The sequence below is a fragment of the Lycium ferocissimum genome, chromosome 3 (assembly GCF_029784015.1).
Source record: "Lycium ferocissimum isolate CSIRO_LF1 chromosome 3, AGI_CSIRO_Lferr_CH_V1, whole genome shotgun sequence".
Lineage (NCBI taxonomy): Eukaryota > Viridiplantae > Streptophyta > Magnoliopsida > Solanales > Solanaceae > Lycium > Lycium ferocissimum.
The window spans coordinates 8,915,803-8,942,066 of record NC_081344.1 but is presented as its reverse complement, the minus strand read 5'-3'; the positions used below and the strand labels follow the sequence as shown (position 1 = coordinate 8,942,066).

The window sequence follows — 26,264 nt, the reverse complement described above, 5'->3', positions numbered from 1 at the left end:
TGAACAATCTGGACCACTTGAACTAACTTTTTGCATTTATTCAGCGTATTTAAAAGTATATATATGTACATAAAAATAGAATATCTATCCTATACATACATTGTAATTTTTTGCCGAGAGTATTCGGGTGAACACCTCACCACCCTCTAAATCCGCCCCCGGGTAAACCTCATGTGTAGATGAATATTTATTTACCAATACAGTAGTCACATACAACACAAAGAAACCCTAACATATATGGGATCTAAACGGGCAATTGGTAAAATTTAGATTGGTCAAATGTAGAGTCAATGATAGGGTCTACATGCACTTTATCTGAACCACGGGAGCTTCCACGGTCAAAATAATAAAAAAGACGGATCTTATCACCCAAATTCCTCCCAAAACCCTAGTAGTAATAAAACACCAGGCAGATATACTTTAAGCTCTTTTATCAATCAAAAAATGAATAAAATTCACCAATTGGTGTTTTGCAGCTTAAGGTAGCACAAAGCCATGGTAGACTGTCAATCCCATCATCCTTTCATATCCCCATCAAATTTCATCATATTACATTTTTTTTTTCTAATGTGCTGGTATTTTCCTTTGTTTGCAAAAATTAAAATATTTGTGGTACTCTAAGAAATGGGCCTGATGGTAGTTCACTCCCTTCGATTTAATTTATTTGTCTCGTTTTGACTTCACATTGAAGTTTTAAGAAAATAAGAAAGATTTTTGAATCGTGTGGTCTCAAACTAAAAATACGAAAGTTGAAATTTTACAGTTGCCCAAAACGGAAATAGGCATTCTTTTTTAAACGGAATAAAAAGGAAAGTAAGACAAACAAATTGAAACATATTGAATTATTTTTCTTGGTTTTGGTGAAGTTAATTTTTGTGGCTCACCTGATGATTTATTTGGTTAATAGTCGGGTAGGAGAAAGGTGAGGGAGCCCAAGCAAGAGACAGTTACTCGTGGAACAGACACAAGGGAAGGTGAATTGGTGTTTGGAACAGCCCACATTTTTGCTTCATTCAATGACACCTTCATTGTGAGTTTTTTTTTTTTTTTTTTTTTTGCTCATTGTGATTTGCGTTTAAAATTTGTATTTTGTTAATGATAGCTTAGCTTGTTATGTTATAATTGCAGCATGTGACTGATTTGTCTGTAAGAGAATCAGTGGTCAGGATTACTGGTATGATGACTAGTATTGGTTCATATTCTTGTTGTCTTGTAGCATTTCTAACTTTCATTATTTAACTAGGAGTTAATGGTCAAAAACGCAAATTAACTATCCTTTTTAGCGAGTTTCATACCCCAACTATCCATTGTTCCCTTTTCCTACCTGAACTATGGCCATCTACTCAACTAGGTCTGTTTTAACTTTTAATACATAGATGGTGATGTTTAGGTAGGAAAAGGGAACAACTGATAGTGTGAAACTCGCGAAAAAGTTATAATTTAGGTGTGTTTTTGTCCATTATCTTTTTTTAATTAACTTAGAGAAATTAGCACTTTTGTCCCTTAAATATTGACAAAATTTTGATTTTCGTCCTTGTGATTTCTGATCAAGCACATTTACCCTTCAATTAATTGGTGTCTATTTGTTTAACCTTTATAGCGAGCTACGCAGCTCACCTCGTCAGACGCTTAGCTGCTCAGCTAGAGGCGAGTTCGAACCACTGCAGCCTCATTTTAATCTTACCTTATCAAAAAAATTTACCCTTCAATTACTTGATATCTGCACTTTTGATCCCTCTGACTGTGAAACCCCACAAATTTAATGAATTTTTAGGTGCTAAATCATCCAATTGTTGAGGTGTTAATGTTAAATTTGTACTGCTACTCTATATTCTAGAATAATGCAGTTCAAAAATAGTCTAGATATCACATATTTCCCATATTAAGGAACCCAAGTTCCCATTTTAGTTAAGTGAAGGTTAAATATGCTTAGCCAACTAATTAAAGGACCAAAATCAGAATTTTCTAATAATTGAGGGACTGAAAGTGTAATTATCCCTTTACTACTTAATGCGAAACGCAAAGGATGCCCGTGCTCTTTCCTCCCTCTCTATAGAGTTATAGGTCGTCAGATTATTATTGACCTGTAATATCTCATATCCTCATTTTTTTCTTCTTCAGAGACTATTATATTTGTTTTAGAACTTAATTTTCTGTCTATGGCTGTAGGTGGTATGAACGTGAAGGCAGACAGATGAATCTTCTCCCTATGCAGCCATGCTTGCAGCTCAAGATGTGTCACAAAGATGCAAGGTACAGCATTGTTCGCTTTTGACGTTAATCTTTTCTTTCCTTTTTCATAATTAAAACTTGAAACCATCAGTGTCATGTCTCATAAAAAAAAACATCCGTGTTCATGTTGCCTAATAGGTCGGTTTGTTGGGCAAGCGGAAGATAATATGTCCATGACCTGGGATGAGGATTATTTCGAAAAATGGTAATCATACAGAGATGAGTCTGAGCTAAAGCTTACAATTTAAAAAGAGTGCTTATACTCCCGTCACTTGTTGCATCAGTTGTGCTTGATGCAGTACTGCTTAGGTGTGCAGGTCTTAAGATTTAATATGCTGAATTAACCATGAATGCCTTGTTAACCAGAAAAATAATTGCCAAATTAATCTACTTGTGTTTTTCTGAAAGTATTACTACCAGTTTTGAGCATTTGATGGGTCACACTCATGAAAGCTTTCCTATTTCTAAATCTTTAACTTGAATTCTTGTCTTGTCTCGTTGTTTTGATAAGCAAGGTAATTTTATTAATGAAGCACAGTACTAAGATGCTACGGTGCAGATACAAAAAGCAGAACAGCTGGCCAGGGATCCTATTATTTCTGTTAAATTGTCTGGTCTCGCTTGTCATCAAGTGATTTTACTAGATGATATGTTTACCAGAGGTGCTTCCTTTTGTATTTTGGGATTGGGGGGTGGGTGGGGAGCAAGGTCTCAAAGGCTTACTAAACATATCTTTAGTTACATGAAGACTGAATGCAGAATTTGTTGACTTATGAAGTTCTTCATTTACCCTTCTAGCAATTTTTTATACTTCTAATCTAGTATATGCAATTTCAATTTTGTTATTTACTTGTGGACCATTATAAATAGTCATTAACAATGATTGATCAACAGGAACTCGGAATTAATGCTCTTCACATTAAGCTTCGGGCTACTGGAGGCAACACGACTAAAACTCCTGGTCCTGGTGCCCAGTCTGCTCTCAGAGCTCTTGCACGACCTGGAATGAAAATTGGACGTATAGGTACGTAAAGTTGTTTAACATTTGATTTTCCCACTTTATCAATTATATGTGGTCTTTTATCCTCAATTTGCAGCAGGTCCTGTTTTCTGTTTTGTTGTCATGATTTCACGAAGGATTTCTTTTCTCTCCAAGAATCCATTGATGATCCACTTATACCTTTTTACTCTCAATGGTCGAACTCCATTAATTTTCTTTCAAGTTCTAGTCTTTAACCAGGAGATTTCAAAGAAACTAGGATTCGGGGTGACCCCATAGCCACCATAATTACATTTACGATTAATAAATGAATAAGACTCACAATTCAATTACTTTGACACATAGAAACATGTGAAAATGCATCTATTCTTAATGTTTGACACATAGGAATAGAATGTCATGCAGTTTTACCACCCCTGGGAATATACAGTTGAATAGCAATTCAATGTCTGTTTTAGTTCTCCTGACGATACATCTTCTGACAGAATTGTTTTTTACGTCTTTATTATTGCACTCTTCTTATTCGAGAACAACATGCCTTTATTTTTGTGAAATTTGATCGTAACAATATCTCATCTTGAAAGATCCTTTTCATAGTTTTAACATAAAAGAGACAAAACGACAGACTTAAAACATTTCTTTTCACAATTTTTTCTTTTCTTTTCGTAGTTGCAGATCAGAAAACAAAATAAAATCTCAGGCTCTGATGCTAATAAAGGAAAACATTAAGAGCACACAGTTCTGAAGATTCCTAGTGTTTGTTTCACTAGTAAAAAATGTAATCATGTCTAAACACAAACTACATTGTAAAGATTCACACTCTAAAATCGTGTCCAAGTTAGAGGTTCCAATGTTTCGTAGATGACTGCTATCGTTCTTCTCAAGGATCATTCACAAAAGAATTTAGGATGAAGATGTTTTTGTTCTTTAGTTAGAAGACGGAAAAGCCACGGTTAAGAGGATAAAAACAATCCTGTTTAAACAAGAATTCTTGTAAGTGACATATCTATTGCCAACAGTTGTGTCTTTCCTTTCTTTTTTCTATTTTATTTTATTCATTTGTATGATATATATATATATATATATATATATACCCCATTGTTCTCACTTTTTACGCCCTTAAGAGTACCTTAAGAATACATTAGGGGGAGGACTTTGTCTTTTTGTTGAAAAACTAAACCCAATTTCTTCCTCCTCTGCCCTCTGTTTTTGTCATCTCTTCCCCTCTCTGTTAATTTTTCCTCCTCTCTCATGGCTTTAAGTATGCAATTTCCTCCCAAATCCGAAAGTTGCAGTTGATGTTATCATGGCAATTGGGGAAAACCCAAGCCCCATCCAAATTTGTCCCTTATGTACAATGTAAGACATGACCGACACAGTGACAATCCAAGAAGGCTGCCATAACAGATACCAGAGTATCAACATCGGAAGCACACTTCTTTTGTGTTGGAAAAACATCTACTTCAAAAAGATGTCTTTTACAAAATTCTCTAAGATATTAACTTATAAAAAGGAAATTCTTTCATTTTCATTCTGGAATTTGAAAGGGCTTAGTTTGTTGGAGATTCATATTCATGGCAAGAAACGACAAGACCGCGTAAAATTATTAGCATGAGCAGAAAGTGAAGGGGGAAAGCTATAGAGGGAGAGGTGGCAATCAAATGATGCGAAGTTTTAGTTTTGTCAAAAGATCAAAAAGCCTACCATATCAATTTGTTGCAATTAAGTGTTAGGGGCATATAAGAAAAATAAAAAGCGGGTATAGCGCTAACCTATTATAGCCATGTCTTAGGTTAGCAAGACCCTATACCTACATGGTTGCAGTAGGTTAACGCTATATCTAACTTTTTGTTTTCTATTTTACCTCTAATATCTCATTGTTATGCTAACACATTAAAGTGTTTTTGGTCTTTTCACAAATAGTTTTATATAACTGTATGTTCTGCCCTCTTTCCCCTTTCTCTCTTTCACCCCCCCCCCCCCCCCCTTCTCCCACACACCCCTCTCTCTCTTGATGAGCCCAGCCCATGTAATTTCCAGAGGTGCAAATGCAGGCGTATTTGTTTGCGATTTGCCATGAAATAATAGAACCCAAGATACAATATTCCTTCACAAATTGCCATAGGATCCATATTCCATCCCGCCCTCTTCTTTCTCTCTCTAAAACCATGAAAGCGCACTTGGCCATGTTCCAATTTACATTTCAGCTTACAAGAATATATTTTAGTGGCAGTATGAGCTGCTACAAGAGACATAGAAAACAAGTGTCTTGCAGTGGGTTTGACCAAAAATTCACCCCAAGTGCTGATTCTATGATTTGAGAGATGGGCTAAGGGAGGTGGTATAAGAATGCTGATAAAATGATTGTTATCCTTAGAACTTATTTAGAATATGATTTCGCCAGAAAAGGTTCTCACAATACATTGAAATAGTAAGATCAAGGAGACAGGAACTGACAAAGAGAGAAGGAGATGGGTTAGGATAAATATACAAAAATAACCTTGAAGTAATAAAATGATATGATAAAAGGTAAAAGTGAAATAAGAAATGAGTACAATGCTAAGTGCTAACCTACAACAACCAAGTAATTACTTACCGGCACCGGGTGTTTACATCAAACCATATAAATTTACTATAGTTAACTTATCTAATTTTTTTTAAGTATAGTTAATTGAATTAATGAGGTGAGAATACATGTTAATTAACCATGGTTAAGTGCTAAAAATCTATATACAAATACATGTCATGCATCTATTGCCTTGATGTAAACACCGGTTGCGGCCTGCGGGTAAGTTTTTACCCAACATCCATGTAGTAGGTTAGTAAAACTTATAGTGAGATGCTAAATAGCCCGAATCATGTGGACAAAAAAGGTGAAAAGTCTATACTATGTTATACTTCTTTACTTTTGGCTCCAAATACTACTCTTTTCCCTTCAATGAGTTTCCCTTTGAAAAAGTAATAATTATATATTAGCATGCTAATCTTTTATCTTCCCAATACATTAAATAATTATATTAAATTTATAACTACAAATAGTATTGAATCATATGAATTAATTTTGAATGAATATTAAATTTAAATTATATCGAATTATTTGTAAGAGTTTCTAATGAAATGTTTAAAATTTAATTAAACAACTAAAGTATTGAAATTGAACTATTGATTTTTTTTTTTATACTAATTCGAATTATGATAATATTGCAGTATGAAATATATATAATACACATCATATATATATATATATTTTAAACTAACTCCTCCGCATTGTACACGCACATCATCTATACATTTTAACAATAAACAATTAACTTATAACTCACATTTTTGCATAGGCTTTCCTCATTCTACAAAAAATATTATAATCATTCTCAAAAAAAAAATTGCATTGACTTTCCTATATTTTTTTTTGATGAATTGACTTTTCTATATATTTTAAAGTTGAGGAACTGGCTCTCTTGCATTACGAATATATGATGCTATACTTTAAAAGTAAATAATTGACTCCGTTAATATACACCCTTATATATTCAAAACCTGAATGATTAGCCATCTCATATGTGAAGTTTTGCTTTTCTTATGTTAAGAATTATGTCAATCGACTTTAATAAATACTAATTTAATTAAAAAATAATATATGCAAATTAAATTATTCTTAACCTTATATTACATCTATGCTGGATTTTGATTCCCTTTTTTAATTCGACATTATCTTTTTCTACCTCGTAATAATCTAATTAATTGATATAGGCAATTTATTAGTATATTCGTTTATGTTACCAAACTTATTATTGCATTTCCTTAATTTATCTTACCAAAATTTTGAATACCAAACTTAGTTTTATAAATTATGGTATTCATAAAATTAAGTTTGGTATTCAAAATTTTGGTAAGATAAATTTAGGAAATGTAATAATAAGTATGGTGTTTAAAATTTTGGTAAGGTAAATTAAGGAAATGTAATTAATTAAATTAACTAAGATTAATTTTAAACATTTCATCAGGAACTCTTACAAGCAAGAATTTTTAGCTAAATTTAATATTCATTTAAATTCAATATTAAGGTATTTGTAATTATAAATTTAACTTTAATGTTTAATGTATTGGAAAGATAAAAAGATTAGCATGCTAATGTATACTAGTAATTATTACTTTTTCGGAGGGATAAAAGTAGTTTTTAGGGCCAAAAATAAGTAAGGATAATATAGACTTTTTACCTTTTTTGTCCTCACGTTTCTGGCTATATAGCATCATCTCCCATTCATTGATGTGTGTCAGGAAGAGAGATTTTTACTTTTTTATGCTTATGAAACATAAAGCATCATTAACTTGATAGAAAGAGAATGAAATTCAAAATTTGCATCTCACTTTTTCACGAAGGGCATAATTGACATAAAAAAGGTAGGAAATGTCCGTAATACCCCCATAACCCACGTGCATTGTCTTAAATGACCCCATTTTGGTCACGTCTTGTCTGGCCAGAACGATTTTTCCAAACTTATACGCATGTATGTATATATTTATTGGAAGATAAATTGTGGATCAAGGTCACACGAGCGGTGTGGATCAACCTTGAAAATAAAATAAAATAATATTACAGGGATAAAAAAAGGTGTCATGTTTAAATAGATTTTCTTTGTCTAAACTATTGGCAATAAGTGTGTTGTTATGAAATGATAGTGGATGTCCATTAGTGGAGATAGTGGACATTAGTGGAGATAATGTTATGAAAGTTATGATGACAAAGTCATGATGATGTTATGTGAGCCCATATGACCATCATTGTATGAGGCTATATATATCCATTCATTCTGTTGATGGATAGGTGAACAAAAATTTAGTAAAACAAAGTGTTCTTCGTTTCTCTCTCTGTATGTGAGTAATACTACTTACTTATTTTTAGTGCTTAGTTTTATTTTATAACACGTTATCAGCACGAGATCTGCGTTGAAAGCAAATACTTTAAAGCCTCGAAGGTATTGATTTTCTATCTTTCTTTACTAATGGCAAATCTTACCAAACGTGAATTTGTAGCTTTTAGATATATCCGCAATACCTATATGTCTTGGATTCTTGCCTTGAAATTCACCTTAATGCGATGGGTCTAGCGGACATCAAAGATAAAAATGAGGCATCAAACCAAGACCTTGCCAAGGCAATGATATTCCTTCGCCATCACCTTGATGAGGACTTGAAAATGGAATATCTCACTGTTAAAGATCCTCTTACTCTGTGGAATAATTTAAAAGATAGATATGACCACCTAAAGATGGTCATACTTCCACAAGCACGTTTTGATTGGCTCCATTTAAGGCTACAAGATTTTAAATCTATTAAAGCATATAATTACGCCATGTTTAAAATTATTTCTCGTTGAAATTATGCGGTGAAAATATCAACGATCATGATATGCTAGAGAAAACATTTTCCACTTTTCCCGCCTCGAGTATGCTCATAACGTGAATACCAGAAATGAAGTTCAAGAAATATTCGATCTAATCGCACATCTTCTAGTGGTGAACAACATAATGAATTATTAATGAAAAATCATGAAAGCCGACCCTTTATGCGCCCATTCCACGAAGTGAATGAGGCAAATTTTCGCCATTCTAGGCGTGGAAGAGGTCGTGGCCCCGGTCGTGGTCATGGTCGTGGTCAAGGAAGAAATTTTAATCATGATTCTCGTCTTGCACCAAATAATACCCTTCACCACCAACAAGGTGTAAAAGGAAGGATGAAAAGTATGAAATCGGGCAAAAGAAAAATTCGGAAAATAAATGCTTCCGATGTGGAGGAAAGGGCACCGGTCACGTCTTGTCGTAAAAGCACCTAATTATGCGTCAAGCTTCTCTCAAAATTTAAAAAAGATGCCGAAGCAAATTTTATTTACTCAAGATAATGTTGAGCCCACGCATCTAGATGTGGCGCATTTCTTTGAACTCCCGAAGGAAAAATAGATCATTTGATCGGTGATGGATCCGTAAAACTTAGATATTTCATACGTGTCGTTTGTATGTGCTTATGTTTCCATGAAGTGTGTGTAACGCTTTGTTTAAATAGTAATATATGTAATAAAATGTGTGTAATGCTTTACCTAATCATAATATCTACTTCGATATTCACTTTATCTATTATTTCATTTTGAAGAATCTATGGAAATCCCTCAAATTTTATTTGGATCAATGACCAATCATGAAGATATTTGTGTGATTGATAGTGGAACAACACATGCCATATTCAAAGATGAGAAATATTTTTCTCACTTGCGTAGAAAATGGGGAAATAAAATAATTTGCATGGACATCAGCACGGATGCGAGACGATATGAGGCCGTGCCTTATATCACACTTTAGGTGGAAAGTATATGGAAATTAGTTCCGAGAAATAAGTATTACATAAGATCTGATTAATGAGGACATCCTTTATGTAATACTTTTTAATGAGGCAGCTCTCAAAGCGTATTACTAGATATGTGTACTCTTTTTCCTTCATTAGGACTTTTTCCCATGGGTTTTTTTTTCCTAATAAGGTTTTAACGAGGCACGTCATCTAATTAATGGACATCCAAGGGGGAGTGTCTCTTTGGAGAAAGGATGATATGAGGCCTTCTTCGATATATGTGTAGCTCCTTTTGTGATGTCCTTATTTTATTCATGGCCTCAATATTTAAAAACGGGGGTAAACTCTGCCGTTACCCTCCTGTGATAAAAACCTTATATCGAAGGTAGCAAAGGAAATAAGTTGCCAAAATCATTAAGAGGCAGATATCAACTTTAGGTTTCTATATCTTGCTAGCAAATACATTTAAGATCCTTTGCCATTCGGTCAATGTAATGAAACGGTTTTACATAATCACCTCCCGAGTCCACTAATGTCCGTTAAACTGAGCTAAATGAAAGTATTGATTTTTGAGGATATTCGTTACAGTATTTCCTGTAACAAGGGTGACCTTATCACCATTCATATTCAATCGCAAAGGAAACGCCATTAAAGAATTTCATCAACATATCTCTCAAATTTGATGCATACTGTGATTAACGCTTCATGGTGTCTGCCGTTTACACACTCCCCCTTGTTATTCACCTTTAAACGGGGGTGAATACCGTGCCTTATATTCTGAGGCATCAAACCAAGACGTGCCTTATTTCTCGGTCACACTTTAGGGGATATATAACGTGCCTGATGGATGTCCTCATTAATCAGATCTTTAACACGTGAATTTGTTCGCTCCAATGATAATAGTTATTGGAGTACCTCCGCATGTAAACAGATAGCCTGTTTGAGATCGAGCTTTATGTGGATCAGATAAATAACCTGCATCTGCATAACCAACAAGATCTGTACTACCTTTGTTAGTATAAAACGGACCCGTATCGCTAGTTCCGCTTCGAGATATCGCAATATATGCTTAACTCCGTTCCAATGTCTTCGTGTAGGAGAAGAGCTATATCTTCTAGCAAATTAACGAGAGAACGGCTATGTCGGGTCTTGTAGCGTTAGCAAGATACATAAGTGCACCAATTGCGCAAGATATGGTACTTCGGGACCAAGCTCTTCATTTTCTTCTTGAGGTCGGAACGGATCTTTACTCGCTTCAAGTGAGCGAACAATCATTGGAGTACTTAAAGGATGCGCATTGTCCATGTAAAACCGTTTTAAAACTTTCTCTATATAGGCGAGATTGATGGATAAAGATCCCTTTTGTGAAATGTTCAATTTGCGGACAAGACGAGTTTTGTCTTTCCGAGATCTTTCATCTCAAATTCTTCCTTCAAATATTCAATCGCCTTTTGGAGCTCTTCTCGGAGTTCAATGAGATTTAAGTCATCAACATAAACGTTAAGTATAATGAACCCCGATTTTGTTTTCTTAATAAAAACACACGGACAAATGGCATCATTTGTATATCCTTCATTTATCAATACTCACTTAAGCGATTATACCACATGCGCCCCGATTGTTTTAAACCATATAATGATCTTTGTAATCGATTGAATACATTTCCGAGACTTTAAACCAAATGCTTCGAGGCATTTTATATCCTTGAGGGATTTTCATATAAATTTCATTATCAAGTGAGCCATAAAGATAGCCGTAACCACATCATCGGATGTGTTCAAGGGTTTCATATACGGTTAAACCGATAAGGTATCGAAATGTTATAGCATCCATGGCGGTGAATACGTTTCTTCATAGTCAACGCGGGTCTTTGAGAGAATCCTTGTGCTGTAAGGCGTGCTTTGTATCATACAATTTCATTTCTCTCATTCTTTTCCGTACAAAGACCCATTTGTGGCCAACGATTTTACACCATTAGGCGTTTGGACTACGGGTCCAAAAAACCTCACGTTTAAAGTGAATTCAATTCTGATTGAATTGCTTCTTTCCATTTTGGCCAATCATATCTTCGTCGACATTCTTCGACGGATTGAGGTTCCTGATCCTCACTGCCTTTCATAATATTTAGTGCAACATTATATGCAAAAACACTATTCACCACAATTTTCGAATGATTCAAATTGACCTCATCACCAGTAAAACTTAATGATAGTTCTTTACTCACTGGAGTCTCGGGTTTGCTGATTTCTTCAGGAATATCAGGATTAATCAGATCTTGAACCTCTTCATGAGATCCTTTCATAGTGTCATTCTGATCATTGTTTGTATTTCTTTTTCTAGGATTTTTATCCTTGGAGCCCAATGGCCTACCACGCTTCAGGCGTGGATGAGATTCAGAGGCTATGACACTAGTATATTGTCCCTTTGGAACGTCAATTCGAATAGGCACATTCTCTGCAGGGATATGCGACTTAGTTATTCTTTTCAAATCAGTAAATCCGTCTGGCATTTGATTTGCTATTTTCTGCAAGTGGATGATCTTTTGGATCTCCTGCTCACATATAGGGGCACGTGGATCAAAATGAGATAGTGATGAAACTTTCCACGCAATTTCTCTTTGGTTTCTTCTTTTCTCTCCCCAATTGTGGGAAATTTGTTTCATCAAATCGACAATACGCAAATCGTGCGGTGAATAAATCTCCCGTTAATGGTTCAAGGTAGCGAATAATAGAGGGTGATTCAAACCCAACATATATTCCTAACCTTCTTTTGGGCCCATCTTAGTGCGTTGTGGTGGTGCTACTTGTACATATAAAGACAACCAAAGATTCGGAGATGAGCAATATTTGGTTCATGACCAAATACTAATTGTGATGGGGAGTATTTATTATAATGACTCGGTCTGAGGCGAATAAGGGATGCTGCATGTAAGATAGCATGACCCCAAACGGTGGTAGGCAACCATGTTTTCATAAGTAATGGTCTTGCTATCAATTGCAAACGCTTAATAAATGACTCAGCAAGGCCATTTGGGTATGAACATGAGCTACGGGATGTTAACTTTTTTTATCCCAACCGATAAACAATAATCATCAAAAGTTTGGGATGTAAATTCTCCAAAGATTATCAAGACGTATAGCCTTAATAGGATAATCCGGAACTGTACTTAAGCGTATTATTTGTGCCAATAACTTCGCAAACGCCAGGTTGCGAGACGATATGAGGCATACATGAGACCACCTCGAAGACGCATCTATTAAAACCATAAAATATCCGAATGACCCACAAGGTGGGTGAATAGGTCCACATATATCCCCATGTATACGCTCTAGAAAAGCAGGAGATTCAACATCAACTTTCATTGGTGATGACTTAGCTATCAATTTACCCTGATAACAAGCAGCACATGAAAATTCACCACTTTCAAGAATCTTCAGGTTCTTAAGTGGATGCCCATTTGAATTTTCAATAATTCGTCTCATCATTATTGATCCAGGGTGACCTATTCGGTCATGCCAAAGCACAAAAGTACTTGAATCATTAAACTTCTGGTTTACGATCGAGTGTGCTTCAATTGTACTAATTTTTGCATAATACAGACCAGAAGACAAAGTTGGCAATTTCTCCAAAACATATTTCTGGCCGGAGACATTCTTTGTAATGGCAAGATATTCATCATTTATTTCGTTTAATGTCTCAGCGTGATATCCATTACGGCGGATATCTTTGAAACTTAACAAGTTTCTTGGGGATTTAGAAGAGAATAATGCATCCTCTATAACAAGTTTCGTCCCCTTAGTCAGAAATATAGTAGCTCTTCCGGAGCCTTCAATCAATTTCGAATTTCCAGAAATTGTATTAATATTTCCCCATTTTCTACGCAAGTGAGAAAAATATTTCTCATCTTTGAATATGGCATGTGTTGTTCCACTATCAATCACACAAATATCTTCATGATTGGTCATTGATCCAAATAAAATTTGAGGGATTTCCATAGATTCTTCAAAATGAAATAATAGATAAAGTGAATATCGAAGTAGATATTATGATTAGGTAAAGCATTACACACATTTTATTACATATATTACTATTTAAACAAAGCGTTACACACACTTCATGGAAACATAAGCACATACAAACGACACGTATGAAATATCTAAGTTTTTACAGATCCATCACCGATCAAATGATCTATTTTTCCTTCAGGGAGTTCAAAGAAATCTGCCACATCTAGATGCATGGGCTCAACATTATCTTCAGAAATAAAATTTGCTTCGGCATCTTTTTCTGCCCTTTTGAGAGAAGCTTGATACAGCATAATTAGGTGCTTTGGCGTACGACAAGTACGTGACCAGTGCCCCTTTCCTCCACATCGGAAGCATTTATTTTCTGAATTTTTCTTTTGCCTGATTCATACTTTTCATCCTTCCTTTTACACTGGCGGTGGCGAAGGGTATTATTTGGTGCAAGACGAGAATCATGATTAAAATTTCTTCCTTGACCACGGCCATGACCACGGCGGGGCCACGACCTCTTCCACGCTAGAATGGCGAAAATTTACCTCATTCACTTCGGGGAAGATTACCGATGGGTCGGCTTTCATGATTTTTCATTAATAATTCATTATGTTGTTCAGCCACTAGAAGATGTGCGATTAGATCAATATTTCTTGAACTTCATTTCTCGGTATTCTTCTTGTGAGCATACTCGAGGGAGAAAGTGGAAAATGTTTTCTAGCATATCATGATCGGTGATATTTTCACCGTAATTTCACCGAGAAATAATTTTAAACATGGCGAAATTATATGCTTTAATAGATTTAAAATCTTGTAGCCTTAAATGGAGCCAATCAAAACGTGCTTGTGGAAGTATGACCATCTTCAGTGGTCATATCTATCTTTTAAATTATTCCACGAGTAAAAGGATCTTTAACGATGAGATATTCCATTTTCAAGTCCTCGTCAAGGTGATGGCGAAGGAATATCATTGCCTTGGCACGGTCTTGGTTTGATGCCTCATTTTTATCTTTGATGGTGTACGCGGACCCATCGCATTAAGGTGAATTTCGGCGTCAAGAATCAAGACATATAGGATATATGCCGGATATATCTAAAGCTATAAATTCACGTTTGGTAAGATTTGCCATTAGTAAAGAAAGATAGAAAATCAATACCTTCGAGGCTTTAAAGTATTTGCTCGGAACGGCGGAAGTCTCGTCCGATAACGTGTTATAAAATAAAACTAAGCACTAAAAATAAGTAAGTAGTATTACTCACACGAGAGAAAGCAAGAAACACTTTGTTTTACTAAATTTTTGTTCACCTATCCATCAACAGAATGAATGGATATATATAGCCTCATACAATGATGGTCATATGGGCTCACATGGCAACATCATCATAACTTTCATAACATTATCTCCACTAATGTCCACTATCTCCACTAATGGACATGTGAGCCCATATGACCATCATTGTATGAGGCTATATATATCCATTCATTTCATTGATGGATAGGAACAAAAATTTAGTAAAACAAAGTATTCTTCGTTTCTCTCTCTGTGAGTAATACTACTTACTTATTTTTAGTGCTTAGTTTTATTTTATAACACGTTATCAGCACGAGACTCTGCCGTTCCGAGCAAATACTTTAAAGCCTCGAAGGTATTGATTTTCTATCTTTCTTTACTAATGGCAAATCTTACCAAACGTGAATTTGTAGCTTTAGATATATCCGGCAATACCTATATGTCTTGGATTCTTGACGCCGAAATTCACCTTAATGCGATGCATTTTATATCCTTCAGGGATTTTCATATAAATTTCATTATCAAGTGAGCCATAAAGATAAGCTGTAACCACATCCATCGGATGTATTTCAAGGGTTTCATAAACTAAGCCAAGATAAGGTATCGAAATGTTATAGCATCCATAAGCGTGAATACGTTTCTTTATAGTCAACGCCGGTCTTTGAGAGAATCCTTGTGCAACAAGTGCGTGCTTTGTATCGTACAATTTCATTTCTCTCATTTCTTTTCCGTACAAAAGACCCATTTGTGGCCAATTGGTTTTACACCATTAGGCGTTTGGACTACAGGTCCAAAAACCTCACGTTTAGCAAGTGAATTCAATTCTGATTCAATTGCTTCTTTCCATTTTGCCAATCATATCTTCGTCGACATTCTTGACGGATTGAGGGTTCTCGATCCTCGGCGCCTTTCATAATATTTAGTGCAACATTATATGCAAAAACACTATTCACCACAATTTTCGAATGATTCAAATTGACCTTATCACCAGAAACTTAATGATAGTTCTTTACTCACTGAGTCTCGGGTTTTGCGATTTCTTCGGGGAATATCGGGATTAATCGTATCTTGAACCTCTTGCGAGATCCTTTCATAGTGTCATTACGATCATTGTTTGTATTTCTTTTTCTAGGATTTTTATCCTTGGAGCCCAATGGCCTACCACGCTTCAGGCGTGGATGAGATTCAGAGGCTATGACACTAGTATATTGTCCTTTTGGAACGTCAATTCGAATAGGATATAATAGCTCATTCTTGATAACGTGTTATAAAATTAATGGAAAACCCAAATGGGACAAAACCTTGGTCAAGGGAAAAAGAGTACAGTGCGTATTTCACTCCCCCTGACGAAGACCAATATTCAGGTGTCGGAGTCTTCGCATTCCAATCTTGAATCATTAAACTTCTGGTTTACGATCGAGTGTGCTTCAATTGTACTAATTTTTGCATAATACAGACCAGAAGACAAAGTTGGCAATTTCTCCAAAACATATTTCTGGCCGGAGACATTCTTTGTAATGGCAAGATATTCATCATTTATTTCGTTTAATGTCTCAGCGTGATATCCATTACGGCGGATATCTTTGAAACTTAACAAGTTTCTTGGAGATTTAGAAGAGAATAATGCATCCTCTATAACAAGTTTCGTCCCTTAGTCGGAAATATAGTAGCTCTTCCGGAGCCTTCAATCAATTTCGAATTTCCAGAAATTGTATTAATATTTCCCCTTTTTCTACGCAAGTGAGAAAAATATTTCTCATCTTTGAATATGGCATGTGTTGTTCCACGTTATCAGCACGAGACTCTGCCGTTCCGAGCAAATACATTAAAGCCTCGAAGGTATTGATTTTCTATCTTTCTTTACTAATGGCAAATCTTACCAAACGTGAATTTGTAGCTTTAGATATATCCGGCAATACCTATATTACTTAAAACAAGAGGTGTCTTTTTAAATGGGATTCTCTCTTAGAATTTAGAAAGCGACTTTTACTTGCTATTCACTCTGTGCATGCCGAAGTATGGTAAATTCTTTTCACTCTGTGAATTGTTTTCTGCATGGTGTCTTGTGCATTTATTACCATAGAGTGAACCTGTCTATCGGGTCACTACAAAATCCTAATTTTTTGGAACTCTCATGGAAGATTGGTACTTGAAAAAGAAATAGTGGGGCTTGACCATTACAAGTAAAAAGTTAGGAGTGGGACATCGATCGATGCTTTTAGAGAAGTGATTTTCTATGAAACCATGACCATAATGTTTCGTAGAGGATTGCTATTATCCTTTTCGAGAATCATTAACAAAAGTATTTAGGAGAAAGAGTTATGTTTATTCTGTAGGTTGAGAAATGAAAATTTAAGGTTAGAGGAAAAAGAGAATCATATTTCAACAAGACAACCCTGGTTTATGTGACACTTCTATCAGACCATCACTAACATTTGTGTCTTATCTTTTCTTTCTCCTTTTAATTTTAGTTTAAATGTTGACCTCATGGGTGACCTAACTTATTTCCTTCACATTTCATCTATGATAGCTTGTTTTACATATGCTAGTAGTGCCTGCTTTATTTGCTTTGAACTTATGGTATTGTATGGTCATTACCTTCTCCGAATAACAGCAGAAAGTAACTCTTAGCTTGCTAATTTTTTAATCCCAGAGGATGTGACTCCAATTCCCACCGATAGTACTCATAGAAAGGGTGGGAGGAGAGGGAGGAGGCTATGAAGCTGCAACTGGGAGAATATTTTGGTCAAAAATTCGACTTTATTCTGTATCAAATATCTATGGTTTTTGTTTCTAGTTCTGAATATTTGAACTTCTCAATCCTTGTTCAATAGAAAATTTTCTGATTTCATTCCCTCTTTGAATTTATAATTTTTTTGAGCTGGTAATCAGTTTTGGACTTATCTCTTATGCCAATTGTTTTAAGTTCTTTTTGATATTTGTGATTCCGCCAGCTCGTCATTATTGATTTTTAGAGTCAAAATGATTAAAGGTAATTTCAAAATTCTTGTTTATACTATGTTCATTTTAAAGGGGTTCGAATTTTATCTGTTTTCTTTAAGGGCACACATAAATGACTTCAAATATCTCTCTACACTTGAGAGATTTGGAAGCAAATTGCATTTTTCTGTTCAATAAATGTGTAATCGACACATCTGTGTTGGTTCAGTTTCGTTTACTTTTTTTTTTTTTGGTCATAGGAATTTAAGATGTTATTATAACAGTGTCTCGATGAATTGATCATAATAGTTACAAATCTCAATTCAAATACCACAAATGTGTGAACATTCTGCATCCTGGTACTGAAATAAAGGGCATTAACTACGTGCTGGGGAAACCGTTGCTTCATTGGTATTTTGACTAGATGTGTAGTAACAATGAAAGAGGGCACCAACATCGGTTAATATTTACCTCCGGAAAGAGTTCATGAAAGTTCAATAAATAAATAGAAAAGGGCAGCCCGGTACACAAGTTCATGAAAGTGGGATATTGCAATAAAATCTATCCGGTTGCAGCCATATGAAAGCCTGGCTACTCTCAGATATGGAGAAGAATGATGGTTATAGAAAATGAGAATGAAAAGCATATAAGATGAAGGAAGGGAAAGTCTCCTTTAGTGAATAATCACAACAAAGGAAAGAAGTTATCCTGGATTTTACACATAGGACAGCTTGAATTTAGAGAATGTTCTTCCTGATGTAATTGCCAGATAAATCTCTCTAATGCAAGCACCAAAGGGGCCAACCTATTTGGAGCATCACCCAATGATGGATCCTTTTCATGCAAATTTGTTTGGCAGTTACTGAACAAACTAGAAACTCTTACCATCTCAGCTAGCAGAATCTTGCACAAGGGTCTTCCATTTAAGATCTTCTTTATGTTGAAAAAGGCTAAATAACGGAGTACCTACTGATGATATATCTCGAACATTTGGTTTTATTGGCGCCTCTGTACAGTGGTGGAGCCAGGATTTTAGTAAGGAGGTTTAAAAATATAAAGAAGTAAACACACGAAAAAGTCAAGTGGGTTTCAACATCTACTACATAAACATAATAACCTTGTATATACAGTGTAATAATTCGCCGAAGGGGGTCTGGATGAACCTCCTTTCCCCTTACTGGCTCCGCCCCTGCTTCGATGTGTTCATATTGCAGATCTCCGAAACCAGAAACTATTGGGATTTCAGCATATATTTATAGACAAATCTATTTGGTGGCACATGTGGAATGAGAAACACTACTGGACTAAGACAAAACTCTTTTTAGATAGTGGCTAACCAAACCAAATAATGAAGTTCTGTCCTTTATCCTCAAATGCCTCTCCAGTGTATTTTGTTGAAATTCTATCTTAGCTCAGTCGATCAAGCCCCTAATTTTGCATTAACTGCAAGTATGCTTCGATCCTTACTTATAGTGGGAGAATCATTTCCCTTTATCACGACTGCTATCAATAGTCATGATATTCCATGGAGTTTATATTGTGTGGCATCCTAGAACAAAATATTAATTGAAATTTATCAACTTCATTGTATGATTTATTTTGAAGCATATATGTCCGTTTCTGGTCTGCGCCTTATATACACAAGGAATAAGTAAACTTTTGAGTCTTCTGATACCAAAAAATACAGCTAGGGAAGATCATAACATTTTATACCAAACGACATAAGTTCAGTTTTGATAGAAAAGATAACTCGGTTGTACTATCATGCATATGCTATTCCTGATTAACAGGAAGTAGCAAATCTGTACAAGTTCTCTTCAAGAAGAAACATGGCAACATAAAAAAGAGAAGAAAAAGTGAAGACCAGTTATATTTCCTTCCTTTCTCTCAATATTTTACTTCATCTCTCGGGTTTATCCATACTCCAGGCATCAAGAGTCTCAATTGTGATAGTTTCAGTGCCATTGTTGAAAGCAAATAAATGTGCTTCATCATGAATGGCTAATGTTGGATAAACCCTTGATGTAATGCATGTTTTCCCACCAGCACCAAAACTTTCTACTACTGAGTGATCAATCTGCAAAAAGAAGAAAAAGGGTCATCTAGATGTCAACGCCCCACAAGAAAAAAAAAAAAAAAGAAAAAAAGAAAGGGAATGCGAGTCGTTTTTGTTTTTTTTTTTTTTTTTTTTTGGGGGGTGGGGGGGGGGGGGGGGGTGTGTGTTATAAAAAATCTTACCAAACTCCTTAGAGACAATTTTTTGTCCGATAAATCTACATCAACATATCCTGCAAATGATGGTTTATACATTTTCTTGTTATCCCGGAGGGTTGACCTGTTGCCGAAAAATAAAAAATAGAATGACAAGGTTAGGCAATTGCATAATAATATAGGTAACAACACTTTTAATTTTTCATAATCATTTGATATTCGGAATGAGTCTAACCAATTTGAATATGCACTGCATATTAAAGAGGAGTAAACGGTCCCTCTCAAAATACTTTCCAGTCGGGTAGTTCGAATCCAAGACCTCTTTGGTTAAGGGTGGATTTATCTCACAAACCTTGGTGATAAAAAAGGAGTGAGAAAACAAACCTTGACGCATCAGAGCACATGAGAACCTTGTATTTATCTTGGGCCTTAAACACTCTGAAGAATACAGGTGTGTACTCTTCCAAGTTTTTAGAAGATAATGTTAGAAGCCCAAATGGCCCAAGTCCACCTTGAACTGTTGAACCCCTAATGGCACATACATCTTGGGCATAAAGATCAACCCAACTAGGATCAAATTCTTCTGCATTTTCCAAGCTTGAAAAGGAAAATGTAACTTCAACATCAGCCTGCCATTAACACCAAAAAATTAGCCCTAACTTTGTCTTGTCACAATGACTTCATACCAAAAATGCATTTCTGCATTCACATAAATTCGGGAAAGGGCCACATGCCAAGAGGAATGATTAGGATGTTCTGACATAAGTTTCAGTGGCTGGTTTTTACGACTCGAACCTGTAAGCTATAGTTCACGATAATTTCATACAAAGAGATACAATTATTCTGTAAACCAAAAAAGAAAAGTCAAACCTGTGCAGGTGTGATTCCTTTAACTTCAACCTTTTCTCCCTTGTCCAATTTGTGATTTCTTAGCTCTACCTTTTGCTTTCTCAGGGTTTCCAATTCTTCAACAGGCCATTGAACCAATTGTTTGCCACTAGGATCAAGCCACAACTTGCGAGGAATAGTCTGAATTCCAGCCCATCCTTTCTTGACAGAATCATCTGGTGAAGCATCTGATTCATTGGCCCATCCCCACAAAATTCTTCGATTCTTGCTAGGATCATAGAAAGTTTTCGATGCATAAAAATTACCATAGTCCAGTCTCAAGCCCTTCCATCCATCAATCAATGTATCGTCCGGAATGTACCTATCTTTTTCTGTGTCATAGGTGCCAATTGTATAGTACTCAAACCTAGTAACATCAAGACTAACTTTAAGAACATGTTTAATGTTGTCACCATCTGATGATGTGTCCAAACCATCTGTATGCTTCAATGATACTGGAAAAAAATCAGGACATTCCCAATTTCCAGTATGGGCAGATGTATGAAGTGGATGTTGGGCTTTGGTCCATTTCATAAAGTCCCTACTCCTATACAATAATGCTACTCCTCTATGCCTTCTGGCACTGCCAATCACAATTCTCCACTGCCCATCTCGGCCCAACCAAGCTGTTGTTGGGTCACGAAATTGGGTTTTGTTGATGCTATTGTCAGCGACTACTAACGGGTTGTTATCGGGCTTGATCCACTTACGGAGAAATGGGTCGGACAAGTCAGCAGGTATGGCATAGTTTTGCACTTGGGTATTATTGGCATCCACTATTCCAGTGTAGAGGATAACGGGCTTGGGCTTGTTACCTGGAAGCATAGTGACTGACCCGGACCATGTACCATATTTGTCAAACACTTTGGATGGATAGATTGCGGGCTTTAAGCGGATCCAATTAATCAGGTCCGTGGATATTGAATGAGCCCAAACAATGTTGCCCCATACTGCACCTTTTGGGTTGTACTGGTAGAATAGATGATAGACTCCATTGTAATACATTGGACCTAAAAAAAGAAAAGAAAATATTTACGTAAGTGAATTGCCATTTTTAGCTAAAATTGAGTAAGAAAATATTAAATGTATAAATCTTGGTCTTACCGTTAGGATCTAATGTTTGTTGTTCAGAAGCATCCAGCCAAGACCACATAAAAAAATTAAATGAAAACGATTAGTAAATACATTTTAATACAATTGGAAAAAACTCTAAACTAAGAAAAATTAGAATCAAATATTCAGATCAAATCTCAAAAATAACAAACATTTAAACCAATGACAGAGCTGAATTAGTAAGTTGCATTGTCTCACTTCATTTCTTTTTACGGATCATACATACAAATATTAAAAATAATATACGATAAAACAAATTGAAGAGTAGTTTATTTTAGACTGTAAAGGCTATTTAGCTATCAGTAAAATGACCCAATCACAACAGTAAGATAAAAAAATTATGTCAAAAAAATTATGTCACTTTCTGTATATCTTATTATGCAGGTAAAAGCACATAGTTTAGAATTTTGGGAAGCAGATTTTACTGTCATTGAACAGATATTCAGTCATGCAGATATCGAGGCAATGCAAAAACAAAATATTAGTCTTTTAAAGCATTATTAACTGAGAAATTTGCTGTAGTTTCTAACAGAGAAATCATGCATGCCTCAATATGTGAGTTCAAATAGCTAACAGATATTCTTTGACAAACCTGCGGGCGTATGTAATTTATATTTATGAGTTTAATTGAATCTAGTATTTTTTTTATACAGATTAAATTTGAAAATCATAATAACTTTAAATATTAGACTATTAGGTTTAAATGTTGGATTCGCTTTTGAATAAACCTCAGGCTTTTCTTGAGAAAAATATAGTTTGAATAAATTAAATTTGTAAACTTTGTTGTAAATTAATGGTCCTTTAATTTTAATTACATAACATGGTGAAAAATCCTCACAAGTTGCAATCACTACTCCATATATCTCAGGAAAGTTAGGTTTCAAACGAGAAATACTGGTGAAAATAAAATAAAAGAAGAAGAGGACAGGTAATTGAGCCTTCTTCCCAACATTAGTTGTCCATATTAAAATAATTAATGTCTTCTTAATTTTCTAAACAATATTTGTTTTAATATGGAAAATAATTGTTTGGCTAAAACAACATTTAAAACTGATTGATTGTAATAATCAGTTTTGGATACGATATCATGCGTTTTTTTTCTTGTTTATAATTTCTCTATTCCTTTTTACTTGTTCCTTATAATAAAAATAAACTTTTTTACTTATCCAATTTTGTAAATTAGAGATTTATTATTTTCTGTCAATATTACCCTTATTATTAAATAATTTAACAAGTCAAACTCCTAATAAATAGATAGTTTCTTAGGGAGTATCAAGTCAATAAATGCCCAGAAAGGAAGGAACGAGTGGTTTTAAGGCAGGGTAAATAGTCCTTTGACCACCACAACGATAACGTACATATCATTTATAACAATGATAAGAACAATAACAACACCAATAACTATAATTGACATGGTTTCTAAGTTCTGTGTATTATTTACGGTTTTTAACTACTCCCTCTGTTCACTTTTACTTGTCCATTTTGGACTTTTCACGCTGTTTAAGAAGTAATAAATGAAGTGCATAATTTACCAATGTACCCATATTAATTCGTGCATATTTTTATTGGATTTGAAAAATGATTTGAAGTGAGTATTTAATACTATGGGTAAAACATGAAAAAGTAAATTATTTTTTCTTGATATGCTAAAAGTGAGAAGTAAAAGTAAAAATCTATTTTTAGAATACTGGACAAGTAAAAGTGAACAAAGGAATAGTATTTTTTTTTCAAAGAAGGCATACATACATATATATATATATATATATTATATTTCAATAATTACTCATTTATAATAAAGAGATAATGATAATTTAGTCAAAATTAAATAAGGGGCATCTCAAATGCCTCATGGATGATCTCCTGTATAATGCAGTGGTCACAAAAAATAAGACAAGGAAGAAGATATATAGAAGAAAACTAAAATCGTAAGACATCACATAGATGAACATATCTACACATAGAGTGGCGGAAACACCCTATAATAAGGAGTGTCATTAAAATGTTTCAAATAATATTTTTTAGAAAAATAGATTAGAACAAGTTTATGGGTTTATAGTAACTGATTTCACAGTCAAATCTTCATAAATATAATTAGTAAATATCTTAATACATATAGAAGATTTGAGAAAAAAATTACTGGTTTATGCACAATCATCAAAACATACAATAATACAAAATAAATATCAATCTTTTGATACACAAAATAAAACCTTCAACAACCAAGTAGTCCCAATCACAAACACATTTGTGAGACGAATAATTATAACAATAAACAGACATAAAATTCTGCGTATGTCACTGTATATATATTCGTATACAAAATTCTGTGTATATCATTGTATACGAACACAAGAGAGATTAGAGAGGAAAGACATAGCATTGATCCAGTAATGAGAGATTAGAGAGGAAAGGCATACCATTGATCCAGTGCCTAGGGGGTTGAAAATGATAACCAGTTCTATGAATCTTTCTTACACTAACAGCACCTAATGATTGTAACTTCATAAAAACTTCATGTGAAGCATTAACCCCATTGTTGCACGAAAATACCACAAAAAACATCAATAAAAGTGACAACTTACAAAGTGAACACTTCCTCAAAAACTCCATTTTGACAGACAATTTTTCTTTGAGAGAAAGAGAATGTGGATAAAGTTGAAAGGGTGTGAAGAGTATTTATAGAGAAACAATAGAGATATAGTCTAACCAAATATAGAAAAAAAAAAGACTGAGATTGTTATAATTTGAGTTAGGAATGAAAAATCAATCACGGATTTATCCATAAAGTGGATAGGGGTTATTTTTGGATACTTTCATTAAAAGGTGGCATCTGTTTTGGGTAAATTCAATAGCCAGATTTTTCTCCCGCAATCCCTTTTTTTTTTGTGTAACAATGTGTTTTTTTTTTTTTTTTTTCACATCTCATTTGAAAAAGAAGGATCTTTTGGACTCATTTTAGATCTCCAAATTAAAGTCCAATCTTTTATATGGTAAAAACTTATCTGAATCGTATATCTATATCACATCGTGCTAATTTATCATAATTAAGTAAATTAAGATGTTAATATTTAGTTACCTCATTCTTGATTCTGATCCTTTTTATTTGTCGCTTTAACTAAATAATTTTTATCTAAAACATTTGTCAATTTAAGAAACTGAGAAATCACTAGTTATTTCTTTCTAATTCGCTTTTACGCAAAAAGGCATATAGTCACAAATTACTCATGTAAGAGAAAAATAGAAAATTTAACATAAATAAAATTAGATAAGCTTTATCGTTTGAAACCTCCATGCCAACATTAAAGTTATTGGGTATCACGACTCACTAAAAAATTTGACTTAACTTATTTTGTTATTTCTTGACATTTCTCTTTTCTGGTGATCTTATTAGGTTCCTCACAATAATATATATATATATATATATATATATATATATATATATATATATATATATATATATATATATTAAAAATGTGATTAATAACACTCTTATTAGAAAATAATTTATGAAAATCCTTTTAGAGAGAGCGCTTTATTGCTTGGTGCCGAATGAGGATATGCATTAAAAAAGAAAAGAAAAAAAAGATGATCTAGTATTTTTATTTTCCAAAAAAAAGTATCTTGGAAATTGTACAATGCTTAAATTTGGTCAAATACTTCTTATAATTAATGTTAAATGGAGTAATTTGGTACTGCAAACCGGAGGAGTAATTCAATTTTGCTATTTTTGCGACAAGCATTGATTATTGAGACTCCAGCAGATGTTGTTGCCACATAATATTTCTTTATGTAATAGCTGAGATTTTAAAGCTGAAACACTTTTGTATCAATTTTACGTGGCACAAGTTGATTTCCAAAGCAATCAAACATTCATTTTACGTTATTATTACTACCATCGCATTAGCAAATTTAAATAATTTAGGGGGCTTAATTCTCTAATTCACCTCCCGAATTCTTAGTTTTCATCAAATTAAGGAGTGATAAGCATTGTCTAATTGCAAAGTTTCAAATTAAAATAATTCAATTTGATTTGTTTGTAGACGTAGTTAACCGACTCTATGTAAATGTGCCTCTTCTCCAACTTTTAAACTTATAGCTGTAATGGCTACAAATTTTAACAAGGCATATAAATAAGGAAAAGTTCGATTCAATTTTCACTTCACCCATTATTAAAAGAAAATCACCTATTTGGTCCATATATGTAAAAAAGTCAAGTTCATATATTAGGAAGTG

The 26,264-nt window shown here is 34.3% G+C and overlaps 1 protein-coding gene and 1 pseudogene across 1 annotated transcript; one reads left to right on the top strand and one right to left on the bottom strand.

Annotated features, from left to right (window-relative positions):
- The first annotated feature begins 338 nt into the window (after positions 1–338).
- On the top strand, positions 339–17,782 carry LOC132049591 (small ribosomal subunit protein uS11y-like; annotated as a pseudogene).
- A 1,725-nt stretch (positions 17,783–19,507) lies between these two features.
- Positions 19,508–24,675, bottom strand: LOC132049589 (beta-fructofuranosidase, insoluble isoenzyme 1-like). Its single transcript, XM_059440455.1, has 6 exons — positions 24,449–24,675; positions 22,023–22,031; positions 20,901–21,928; positions 20,415–20,659; positions 20,058–20,154; positions 19,508–19,896 (listed from the first exon to the last, which is right to left on the bottom strand). Exons 1-6 carry the CDS (start codon positions 24,639–24,641, stop codon positions 19,720–19,722), a joined length of 1,749 nt encoding a protein of 582 aa, XP_059296438.1. The 5' UTR covers positions 24,642–24,675; the 3' UTR covers positions 19,508–19,719.
- Positions 24,676–26,264: the final 1,589 nt, after the last annotated feature.

Coding starts and splice junctions, on each gene's coding strand:
- LOC132049589 (XM_059440455.1), bottom strand. CDS start 24,641: ATGGAGTTTTTGAGGAAGTGTTCACTTTGTAAGTTGTCACTTTTATTG. Junction 20,660..20,900: donor AAGGAATCACACCTGCACAG/GTTTGACTTTTC, acceptor TGTTAATGGCAG/GCTGATGTTGAAGTTACATT. Junction 19,897..20,057: donor AATTGTCTCTAAGGAGTTTG/GTAAGATTTTTT, acceptor TTCTTTTTGCAG/ATTGATCACTCAGTAGTAGA.